This window comes from Diorhabda carinulata, chromosome 6, assembly GCF_026250575.1.
Source record: "Diorhabda carinulata isolate Delta chromosome 6, icDioCari1.1, whole genome shotgun sequence".
Taxonomy (NCBI): Eukaryota; Metazoa; Arthropoda; class Insecta; order Coleoptera; family Chrysomelidae; genus Diorhabda; species Diorhabda carinulata.
Genome location: NC_079465.1, coordinates 729,785 through 742,228, shown reverse-complemented (window position 1 = coordinate 742,228; position 12,444 = coordinate 729,785). Strand labels below are relative to the sequence as shown.

General features: G+C 28.6%; 3 protein-coding genes across 23 annotated transcripts in view; 1 reads left to right on the top strand and 2 right to left on the bottom strand.

Moving 5' to 3' along the window:
* The window catches only part of LOC130895946 (F-actin-monooxygenase Mical), a 60,467-nt gene extending 56,732 nt beyond the window's left edge, over positions 1–3,735 (bottom strand). For 5 of the 19 annotated variants that reach the window (XM_057803616.1, XM_057803629.1, XM_057803613.1 and 2 more), the window contains exon 1: positions 3,552–3,715. The gene's annotated coding sequence lies outside the window, so the exon portion shown is untranslated. Of the gene's footprint in view, positions 1–2,991; positions 3,415–3,551 lie in introns of those variants that run through there. The other 14 variants (XM_057803627.1, XM_057803623.1, XM_057803625.1 and 11 more) reach the window with 9 other exon arrangements.
* A 486-nt stretch (positions 3,736–4,221) lies between these two features.
* On the bottom strand, positions 4,222–7,781 carry LOC130895742 (rhomboid-related protein 1-like). The gene is made up of 6 exons (XM_057803271.1): positions 7,656–7,781; positions 6,858–7,100; positions 5,287–5,501; positions 4,888–5,187; positions 4,621–4,834; positions 4,222–4,559 (listed from the first exon to the last, which is right to left on the bottom strand). The coding sequence occupies exons 2-6, from the start codon at positions 6,936–6,938 to the stop codon at positions 4,278–4,280; spliced, it is 1,092 nt and encodes a 363-aa protein (XP_057659254.1). The 5' UTR covers positions 6,939–7,100; positions 7,656–7,781; the 3' UTR covers positions 4,222–4,277.
* Positions 6,236–12,431, top strand: LOC130895743 (rhomboid-related protein 2-like). Of its 3 annotated transcripts, XM_057803275.1 has the most exons (6): positions 6,236–6,371; positions 7,907–8,144; positions 10,289–10,491; positions 10,777–11,031; positions 11,138–11,348; positions 11,407–11,809. In XM_057803275.1, exons 3-6 carry the CDS (start codon positions 10,328–10,330, stop codon positions 11,716–11,718), a joined length of 942 nt encoding a protein of 313 aa, XP_057659258.1. In that variant the 5' UTR covers positions 6,236–6,371; positions 7,907–8,144; positions 10,289–10,327; the 3' UTR covers positions 11,719–11,809. The 3 variants fall into 3 exon arrangements, with proteins under 3 accessions (XP_057659258.1, XP_057659257.1, XP_057659255.1); XM_057803274.1 differs by lacking the exon at positions 7,907–8,144 and having other exon boundaries at positions 11,407–11,835; XM_057803272.1 differs by lacking the exons at positions 6,236–6,371; positions 7,907–8,144 and adding an exon at positions 8,227–8,658 and having other exon boundaries at positions 11,407–12,431.
* The last annotated feature ends 13 nt before the right edge of the window (positions 12,432–12,444 follow it).

Genomic DNA, 12,444 nt, shown 5'->3' with positions numbered 1-12,444 from the left:
GTAATCTAAAACATCTACTGATTAAAAATTCCTAGAATAACATTTTCTCTCGTTTAGATTGAAGCAAAAAAAAATGTTTTCACTGTAGCGAAATCGAGTAAAGAAAATAAAAGTGTTGCACCTGTATCGTTAAAACATGTGATTCAATGTTTATTATTTTTTTTTAAATACAGGTTCATGTTAACCTTGACGCGCCGTTCGCTATTTTCTTGAAATCAAACCAGACTTTTGAAAAATAATTATTTACACGAACCGACACCAATAACAAAATAATCACAAATAGATATTTCATAACCTGTATAATATAATATATAAACGTAACGCCACTGTACACGATTTTACGAAACAATTTATTTTATTTATAATATTTGCAGTAGCTTGCATTCAATTTTGTATGCGAAGGTCTCTATCTAGTTTAATCTGAACTCCCGTCGTCGTTTGACCAACGGACAGCTCGTAAACGATCGCACTAAATATAGAGAATGACATACGAGTTGGGAAGTAACGATGATCCTACATGTACGATTCAATGTTCCAGAAGCCGATGCTGTTCTAAAAATAATATTTATATATACAAAACTATATTATCGAAGATGAATGTCTGTTGCTACGTAACAACTCGCTAACGAAATGGATTTTATCATCTACTAAGAAAGAAAAATGACAAATTTTGAGGTTAATTTCGTAATAAAATACAAGAGGTTCTATGTCAGCCATGTTTTTTTTAATAACAACTGACGGTCGCTGACATTTGACGCAGGCGTACTGTAAAAGTTTGGCATCAATATTTTTGACATTTACAGAATTCTACGTGTTGATTATTTTAATTTGGAATTTATAAATAAAAAAATCCGTATTATTATTATTTCACTCTTCATTAAATATATGATGAATATACGAGGTACGATCAAAACATATAATAAATTATTAATAACTACGATATTTCATAATTTAAATTCTTTGAACCCGTTTCGGTTTATCATTGTTGTTTCAAATTAGAAAAAAAAAGTGCCAATTAAACTCACTAAATGTTAAATTCTACCTATAACTGGAAGAAAAAAAGATGAATCACCCTAAAAAATCTCTTAATCATAGTAGAATCGAAATCTATTCCAACAAATGTAAACTACAAATTTTACCAGGGGGCATTAGAAAGTTTCTGATGCAATAAGTAAAAAATAGATCTTAAAAATGTGTTGACGAGTCATGTCATAATTAATTCCCAGGTTTTTGGTCTGTTCACATCTACCTTAATCGCCTGGCTTAATACCATGCGACTTCTCACTCTTCCAGAAAAAAAAGGCTGCAAGGGAAACGTTTTGACACCATTCGTCATACTGACAAGGTCACGACCCAGCAGATGAAAACCTTTTCGAAAGAGGCGTTCCGCGAATGCTTCTAGTCATAATTTACACATTGGGATGCATTATTAGCGAAGAGCAGTATTTATAAAAGGCCACAATAAAGCGGATAGTCATTCCAAAAATGCTTACGGTCAGAAATTAAACATTGGGATGAATTGGTAGTGAAGAGCAGTACTTATAAAGAGATTAATTCAATTTTATGTTCTCTCTTTACACAAAAACTTGTCACAGTTCAAAAGAAAAATAATTTTTTGAATGCATGTCTACAGTACATATGTCAATGGCTTCTTTCATGCCCAATATGTAATTTTGGCTGCATTCCAGCCACTACTACTAGACACTTTTGTATTTCTGTTTGGATCAGCTGTTAAGGTTTTCCATATATTATTCAAAGGAAATAAAATAGAGAGTTTTGAAAAGTGGGAAGCTCACTGGCTTACCCAAGTATACTTATCAATAAGAAAAGTAAACAACATACGATTTAAATTGAGATCCTGCTATTGTTCCGGTATAATAATTAGGTGATTAACCCGTATATTTGGCATATACCATGATTTGGCGAAAATATTAAATATTTCTGCCAGTTGGTAATTTTCTTTTTCAAAGTTGAATGAACGTTTGTATTTTCAGCGATGAAATTAACCCGATTCTAAAGAAAACAATGATTGGGAAATAAACTTTTTTTCCGTAGGTGTATTATGAGTTTTTGGCAACTGTTCTAGTTGAAAAATATTGCGTTTTACATTTTCGATGATTATTTTTCAAAGCAACCATTCACATATACACAATGGCAACAATTCTATTTATTCTAACAATTTTTTGTTACTACTTATTTATCTTGAAAGTAATTTTTGCACGAGGATTCATCACTGTTTAAAAAACGGTATAATAGTAGTTTTTTTTTTCAAAAAAATTACATTTCTTAAAGTATCTTCAATTTCTATAGGTTCTTTTAAATGTTGTTTATTGAATTTCATTCAAATCTTAACTTATAAGGTGTTAAAAAAGGAAACCGTGTTAATTGAACTGGTTACATACCTTTCCTGTTTATAATAATACATATGCCTTTTCAAATAATTAAATATTTCACTGAAAATCCATTATACTGATTAATTTGACTTCCATATTTGAAATATATTCGAAAGAAGTCTTTTAACACTTATTTTGGAACAAAATTTCACTTATTTCGCATATTTCCATGCAATAAGCAAAATTATATTGCCCATATTGAATATACAATAATTTCGGTTCAAATGAACTACTACTGTCATTTCAGCCTTCTATTATGATCTATGGAAGTCTTTCTGTTTCTAACAATGATAATAATTATTAAAAGATAAAAAAATTTAGAAAAATTGCAACTATATACATCTTCTTTAGTGTAGCAATACATTTATTATTGAAATTATTTAATTTTTATAAAAGGAATAATCTACTATCCTAACCATTGTTACTAAGACTTCAAATATTATAAATAACGAATAAATTATAATAAATACATGGAAATAGATATATAAAGATCAATTACACTCAATTAATTCTTATTTTAGAATTACCATCACACAATTCAAAATCGATTTTACTATATTATATGTTTGGAAAAAATTCTTATTTATTATATATTTACCTCATATATTATTAGAAATTTATGGCACAACACTATTTTGATTAATTATACGCGAAATTTCACAAGTGCTAAATTGTAATGAACGACGCGTACTGCCTATTAGAACAGCTGAAAGTGACTGAAGTGTCTGTCTATAAAGGATAGATTTCCATGCATGTTCAGTTGAGCTTGACTCACAAATTTCTAAATGAAACTAAATTTAAATGCACACATAAAAATTAATTCAAGACTTTGATTTCAAAATTTTACGTATTCAATTATAACTTAAATTGATTTCTTTGTTTTTTTTATACATATAGATATTTACGAAGATTCTAGATACTTAATTATTTAATAATTATAAATTTTGCACTTGAGTGTTTGTTATATAACTATTCATTACTGATTATTAATCAGGTGGTTTATAAATAGGATTTTCACATTAAAAATAACAGGTAATAATAAACCTAAACTTGGGAGATTGTAAATTGATCCTTGATCATATAGATATATATATATATATATTATATATAAAATGGATGTCATTCTATTAAAAAATTTACCGGAAATGTAATACTCACCTTCACAACTGAACACAAATTTTATAAACTAGGTACCTATTTTCTAAATGATGATTTTTTTACATAATTCACACACCATTTAAAGTCCAAAATCTTAAATTTAGTCAAAACAACATAAATGTCAATTCCAGCGTTTTCATTTCCGTCAATGCACTGACATTTTGATACGACGCCGTTGCCGGTATTACTAAAAAGTAATAATTTTCAAACTACGAAGACATAATTAAATTATGTATACAAAATTTAATTAACAAAAATCGAAGTCGTGTAGGTGATATTTGAAGTAATTAGTACTAATACTTTTAATAAACAAAATAACTACTAATAATTTTTTTTAAATAATCATATAAATTAAATCGTAATTATTTTTTTATGTATAGTTCCCTATTAATAAGTTTGTAAATTGAATATTTATTATAAATTAAAGTTCATTTTTATTTGTTAGAAAACAATACGTTATTTATATACCAAATTTTCTAAATTAATTATCAATAAAGAATTTTTTATTATTGAAATGGCAACATCGTTTTATTTTTAGAATCGATTATTATCTTGAAGTGTTTGATAATCGAATGATAAAAAGGAACGCCGAATGTTTAAAAATGTTACCTACTATATATGCAACATACGAAGCAGTATAACTACGAGGTGAAATCAATGAGTAATCACATTTGTTTTCATAGTTTATTTAATACAAATTTATAAATATAATCAGTAAATTGTTTCTTACAACATAATTGCTAATACAATAGTAGTTATTGTTAAAATTATATAAACTATTAAAGCTGCCCACCAAATGTATTTTTCAGTTGTAGTAACTTGCAGATTTCTTAGTATATAAATTCCAACTAATATACCCGCTACCGCCCCACCAACGTGACAAGTGACTCCAATTTCGTTTATTTCGTGCAAAAAGTATCTTTGGTATGCTGCCGTACCCAAATCTCCCGCAACCAGTATACCAAAGAATAAAAATTGAATCCAAGGAAATTTCATTTCACTCCAATTCTGACAAAAAAAAATTATATGAAAAAAAATCGTCTTATTTCGTCGATCAACTTCTTTTTACCATAATAACTTGAGCCAAATGAGCCGTTAAAAGAGCGTAGACTCCGCCACTGGCACCCCCAAGTCTAATATTACTTTCTATAACACAATGTGCTAAACTACCAGCTATACCTCCCAAAAAATATATAGTTAACACTCTCCACCATTTATTAACCATTTCCAATGGTATTCCGAGCACTAACTGGACAATAAGATTGGTTACAAGATGAGTGTATCTATAAATTTACGAAATATACACCTATATTATTAAACATAATTATTTTCTCACCCTATATGTACAAACATATACGTCACGAATCTCCATACTTCTGATTTTTTATTAGGATCAAAAAGTAGATGTTTTCCAACAATACCAGAAGCTGTTAAAGAAGATCCTTTTTGAGTTAGTTCGTCAATTGTAAACAAAACAACCTCGAGGACCGTTATGAGAAACATAAAAACCGGTGGCGGGAAACATGAGTATTCGTTACAAATATCTTGTTGCCCGGTTTCGTCGCCGATTTGAAGCGACCGTGTCCGAAAAGTAGTTCGCGCTTTTTTAGGTCGTGGAATCAGATTATTAACGTATCTGAAATAATAAAAAAGGTAACGCATTTTTTAAACATAAACTTTTTCATCTTATATTGTAGATGTCAATTTTTTTTTACAAAAAATAAGAGTATCTTACGCTATTGCATATTTATTAAGCGTATATCGGAAGTCTTTGCTTTGTACGAGATCGACAAATTCTTGATAACACAATTTTTCGTCTCCATTCTGATCTGCCTTTCTCATAATTTTTGTCAGCGCCTTCTTCGGTATGAAATAACATTCCGTTTCGTTACAGACAACAAAATTTTTCAATTCGTTTATGGTTATGTATCCATCTCTATTCGTATCGCACTAAAATTGATGAAATTCCAAGTTAAACTACCAAACAGAAACCGAATATATTTATTTTCATTACGGGCTATAATCGCTTATGAATGCAGAATCCATTTATGGCGATTCCAGATTAATACTTCCGGTTTTACCTACAATCGGATAAATTGACTTCCGGTTGAGCTTTTTGAACTAGATTTATGATTTAAAATATCAAACGTTTTATTTTGGGGGGTTATTTTAAGAAAATGGAAACTTAGCTAAAAAAGCAAGGATGTACTATAAGGAAAAAATCTCACAATTACAGAGCTCCTTTTTTTAGAGGGCGAATGATGTCTGCTAGTACTTGGAAGATCATCTGATCAATTTTCAAATTAGTCCTAACAAGAACTGTTTTTATACTTTACAACAATGACAAAAACGGAAAAAACAACAAAATACCAACTATTTGTTTAAAATTTATACAATTAACATAATATATGTCAAAAGTGCTGTGTAAAACCGGCTGCGATTTGACCAATCAGGAATCTACAGAATTGCCAACTCAAATTCAAATCAATCCTTCTAGTAAACAGGATATAGTTAAATAAATTGAACTATAGTATTGCCGTTAAGCTTTATAAATACCAATATTATCATTTTTTTTAATATAAATTGTTTAGAATTAATTATTTTGTATTACTTTATTACAAATTTATTCACGTCTCCCGTTTAGTACCGTATAACGTGTTGCATAATTCACACAATATAACCTCTGCAATATTTATTTTATAATATAGAATTAATTGTGTATTTTGTTGGAATCTAGTGCAAAGTTTTCGATTGAAATACTTTGAAATGTGATTGTTTGGTACTGTGATGTTATGTATCTTGTGTTGTGAAAATGCAAAGGTAAGTTTTTGAATAGAAAACATAAACTTTATATCCCTTACAAATAACTTTTCGTCCTTGTGGCATATTTTACACGTATAGTAATTGAAGTAAAAACTTGTATTATTTCTCAATGTAAACAAAAATTAGTAAATATTTGATAACAGATGGTGATAAAACATTTATGACTAATGTTGATTTCGTTATCATTAGGAACTTGCTAAACTATTTCGATAACCGGAATTCTTGATTTAACAATTAGTTTAAGACAATAATATATAATACTGAAATTAATGTAGGTGATTATTAACATGAAAAGGTAATATTAGAAAGTTGTTTCTAAAGAATATATCAGTAGAAATACAGAAAAATAATTGACAGACAAAAAATAGTACTTCCAGAAAACTGACTAATATTTTTTAATCAATTTTACATACTATTAGATTAATATAGATATTTTTAACCTATTAGAAAATGATTTTTGTACGATTTACACTGGTTACTCACCCGGTTAAACAGTGCTTCATGTTTGTTACTCCTGTATTCGACATCGTTCATAGGTATACTTTCTTCCTGATGTCCAGACATTTTTTATTAGAAGTAAAACAGTCCTTGCTATTTTAAACGCATTCATCGATTGTTGAAATATCCGCTTTTTTTTTCGATAATATCAAATATATACTTTTATTTTTTTCTTAGATAAGATTAAGTCTTATCAATAACTGGGATATTAAAGGCTTTTTAGCACGCCTGCAATTAGGAATGTGTGTGAAATTAATGACTAATCTGCTGTACATACAGATTAATTAAATTATAGAACAGAATATAGCAAAAAGACTATAATATTTATATCGAAATTCTTTTATATGAATATTTGTTCTAAATTTCAATTGGTTAAATTCCCTCAAGTTTTTTTCTTGTTGTGTTTGGCGCCTTTTCAACACATGACAAGCGCAGCTGTCATTTTTAAATTTAATGTTTTCTATATTATCGGCTGAATTAATGATCCATCATTTGAAACAAATCATTGATGGTGGTATACTTGTTGACAATTCAGTCGAATTCAAACGAATGAATAAAAATGTAAAAAAAATGAACTAATTGAGACATTAGCTGCTAATACAGTCTTATTATCTATACCTAACCAAAATACATTTATTGGTAATCAAAAAGTATTATTAGAATAACATTCTAAATGTTGACAGCTGTGATATTGATAAACTAGACAAATATTGCAACGTGGCAACGATGTAAAATATCTGTTATATTAAATAATCAATCAAATAATTCATTAATCGACTTTACCTACTAATAATGAACACTCAGTATCGAGTTAATAGTTTCAGATAATGTTGTTTACACCATAAAATAGTTTTCATGTTCACAGACTACTCAAAACGTTCGCGATCTATTATTAAATTTTACGAGACTACGAATTCGACAAGTTAATAAAATCGTGTAATATTTTTATCAAGGAATCAAATAAAATTTAGGTATAAAAATAAAAAGAATCACGTGACTATAAACTATAAATATTTATTTTTTATATATTTTAGCATATTATTAGGTTTAAACAAAAGTTTAGGATACAAATCACGGTTGGGGGGAAATTATACGAGAGTTGAATGAAAATTCGCTGTATAAAAGAAAATCTGCGAGAACGAATTGCAAAGTGACCTTGGTCTGTAACTACATCTATTCAAAATCATGAAATAAAAAATAATCGATTAGATCGATTTTCATGGTTATCGATAAATCAACTTCGAAGTATGCAACATACATTACATTCGAAATGTGAGTAAGCAACTTTTATGACGTTCCTTTTTTTTAAAAAACTTCTACTGATATATTAGGTTAAAAAAGTAACGAAAAATATTTATTGATAAGAAATAGTCCTGTCATTTAATATAATATAATAAAACAATTGTTTTTTTTTATGAACGGTTTTATTTAGTAATTTTTCAAGTACAGTTACATGTATGAATATAATCATTGGTGTTGCTAAGACTGTAACCTTGTAGGTTTCGCGGAAACATAATAAGAAATGCGGTTGTTTCGTAGATGCAAGTTTCACGTTTATCGTGATGGCAAACAAAGACAAAACCCACGTTTTTTCCACAAATAAAGTAATCTAGTTTATATCTTATCTTTTTTGAGAATTTATCACTATTTGTAAATGTAAAGTTTTGTATATACATATCATCTAAGATATAAATGATTAGGATACGTAACAATGTACAATAAAAATAATGATGAAAACCAAGAAACGTACATTGAAGACAAATATTATCAAAGCGTTTTTAACAAAGTGAGTACATATAATTTTTTCACATTTATGTTAATTTAGAACAAATTTCTTCAATTTAGTACATGAATTCGATTTATTTTCCTTTCTAACTTGAATTATTATTTATACGAGGTGCAAACTATATTATCAAAAAACAGAACATTGCTCTTTGTATCATGTTGGAAATAAGATAATAAAGTTGTTCAATTATTCGGAACGTTGCTTAGTGTTACGGTTTTCGAAATATAAGACTTCAAAGTTGTTCAAATATCATCGAAAAATACTTGATCGTTAAAAAAATCAGTAGGTTTATAATATTTAAAATATTAAGCTAAAATTATGAAGAGATGTTTTTAAAGGGTATTTCTTTAAGGAAAAAAAATTGGGACGTTGCTACGTATCACAGTTTTCGAAATACAGGGCTTCAAAGTTGATCAAATAGTAATGGAAAACATAGGGTCGTTTAAAAAATCACTGGGGTTGTAATTATTGAATTAATGAGCTAAAATTTTAAAGGGATGTTCCCAAAGGATATTTCTAAGAGGAAATAAATCGGGACGTTGCTTAATGTGACTGTTTTCGAAATATAAGGCATCAAAGTTGTTCAACTATTAACGAAAAAACATATCCTCGTTTAAAAAATCATTGGAGTTGTAATAATTGAAATAATGAGCTAAAATTTTAAAGAGATGTTCCCAAAGGATATTTCTATGAGGGAATAAATTAGGACGTTGCTTAGTGTCACTGTTTTCGAAATACAAGGCCTCAAAGTTGTTCAACTATTAACGAAAAAACATATCCTCGTTTAAAAAATCATTGGAGTTGTAATAATTGAAATAATGAGCTAAAATTTTAAAGAGATGTTCCCAAAGGATATTTCTATGAGGGAATAAATTAGGACGTTGCTTAGTGTCACTGTTTTCGAAATACAAGGCCTCAAAGTTGTTCAACTATTAACGAAAAAACATATCCTCGTTTAAAAAATCATTGGAGTTGTAATAATTGAAATAATGAGCTAAAATTTTAAAGAGATGTTCCCAAAGGATATTTCTAAGAGGAAATAAATCGGGACGTTGCTTAGTGTTACTGTTTTCGAAATACAGGCCTTCAAAGTTGATCAAATAGTAATGGAAAACATATGGTCGTTTAAAAAATCACTGGGGTTGTAATTATTGGAATACTGAGCTAAAATTTTAAAGGGTTGTTTGCAAAAGGTCTTTGTATAAGCAAAAAAATCGGTATGTTGCTTAGTGTCACGGTTTTCGAAATACAAGGCTTCCAAGTTGTGCAAAAACATATGCTCGTTTAAAAAATCATTGAGGTTGTTATAATTAAAATATTGAGTTCAGGTTTTAAAAGGATATTTCCCCAAAGGTTCTTTGTATAAGGAAAATTCAAAACTTGAATTCAAACTTCGAAGTAATGCTCTCATAGGATCTCTGAATCAAGTTCAGGGTCATCGTTTTGGTTTTGGGGTAATTAGAAAAGTAACAGGTTTCTATATACAATATATCACATACTTTAATCTCTAGATAATTACAATTACACGTAATTTATCTTTTAACAATACTATAAAAACATAATTTTCTTCTGTTTCACCTCGTTCAATTTATTAGATCATTGTTTGAATTTCTATTTTATCATATTATAGTTTGATAAAAATAAATCTGGTGGTATTGAACAATTTGAAATGCGACATATTCTAAAAAGTGAAGATGATGTACCCGAAGAGCTTTCAAAAATAATATTCGATAATGCCGATACAAATGAAGATGGTGTTTTGGATCCCAACGAATTTAATTGTGTGATAAAAGACAAAAAAAACAAATCGATATTTACCAGATATGTTAATATGTAAGTTGAAATATTAAAACTATAAACAACATTCAAAACCCTACAAAAAAGTGATATTTCTCTATTTAGTTATATAAAATATACGGCAACTATCTCAATTTGATTATTTATGTAGTTATTTTGTTATTATTAAAAGGTAGTTGTTGTCAAGTTATTAGTTTTTTAGGTTAACATTTGATATTCTTCTTTTTTTAAAACATCATTACAACTACTGAATATATTATATCTGTGTTCAAAATGAATATCACTAACGCTCCTAGAAATTCCAATGAAATCGTATTATAGATACATTCGATATGTTTTACCAAGAAAAAAACGGATTCATATAAATGAGGATTGTATAGATGGCGTTTATGAAGAACATTATACATGGTGGCCGCCGCCGTTGATTTTAATTATAATATCTGCTATAGAATTAACTTTATTTATTGTGGATGAAACTTCTTCTCGTTTAGGACCCACGGCTACATTACTCATTTACGATCCTTTCAGAAGAGAAGAAGCCTGGAGATTTTTTACTTACATGCTGGTACATATAGGGTGAGTCAATTACTTAATTTTATAATACGCATGGTACGCATCGGGGACAGAAATTTCTTCTTTTTTACATAATGTGGTTATGAAGTGAGGTTAAAAAAAATTTCAGGTTTACGCATATTACAATCAACATAATAGTCCAACTTTTTTTGGGTTTTCCTTTGGAAATGGTGCATAAATGGAGAGTAATGATTGTATATTTTTCTGGGGTAGTAGCTGGTTCTCTCGGTACGTCCATAATGGATCCTGGTACGTACTTAGCAGGAGCTAGCGGTGGGGTTTATGCTTTACTCACTGGACACATAGGAACCATATTTATGGTGAAATAATTTTTTTTATTTTTTTTTTATTTTCTGTTTTGATAAATATTTCTCGTAGAATTGGAATGAAATGTGTTTTCCCGTTCTACAAGTGGGATTGTATATTCTAATAATAATGTTCGATGTTGGTGATTCCGTTTATAATAGATACGTTCAAAAAACCGGGGAAAATATAGGTTATGTCGCTCACTTTTGTGGCGCCATCGCCGGGCTCCTAGTTGGAATTTGGAATTTAAAAAATTTTGTGCCATCCAAAAAAGAAACTTACATATGGTGGGCGGCACTTACTATTTATATTATTTTCATGGGTATTATGGTACTGCTCAACGTATTTTGGAAGGACCACTTTATTTATACCAACGTGATTTAAATTTTTTTTCTCAGACTAATTCTATATATTCAAAATTATTTTATTTTTTATTATCCAAACTTTTGTTTCAATACATTTATACGAAAAGAATAAAAAACTGTTTTACTCGAATAAAAATCCTCATTATATCGACACTGTAACCTTTATTTATATATGTCTTAAGGTACAATTTCATATTAACACTCGAAATTCGCTTAGAGTGTCAAATGTGATCACTTGGTATAATTTCGATTGGATGGCCATCTTACATTGATGCAACGTCTGTCAAAATTGATTAATTACATTCTTAGTGTGAATGTCTGTATTGATAAAATATTTACTTTGTAGTTTATTGCACTTTTCAAGATTCAAAAATGACATACATCAACCATAGAGAAACTATAAAAATAGAGGTTAATCAAATTAAGTGACATGTGCATCAATTATGCTATAATCTGATATTGTTACCAAACGAACGTACACGCGACTATTAGTGCATATCTGTGGTCCCATAGAAAAATTGATCAATTTTTTTCATTTAATCTATTGAAATAAAACTTCAGGTGTTATAATTTTTAAAATCTATTTGAAAAACAGTTATAAACATAAAAATTGTGAGTAATTTTTAATATACTCCATGATTGTTTCGATAAAATGTAGCTGTACACTTATTGTGTAAAAGTCATTTGACTAGTGTGAAGGAAGTGGTAATGACAATTATTTAAAATGCAAAATGAAGGACGTTCA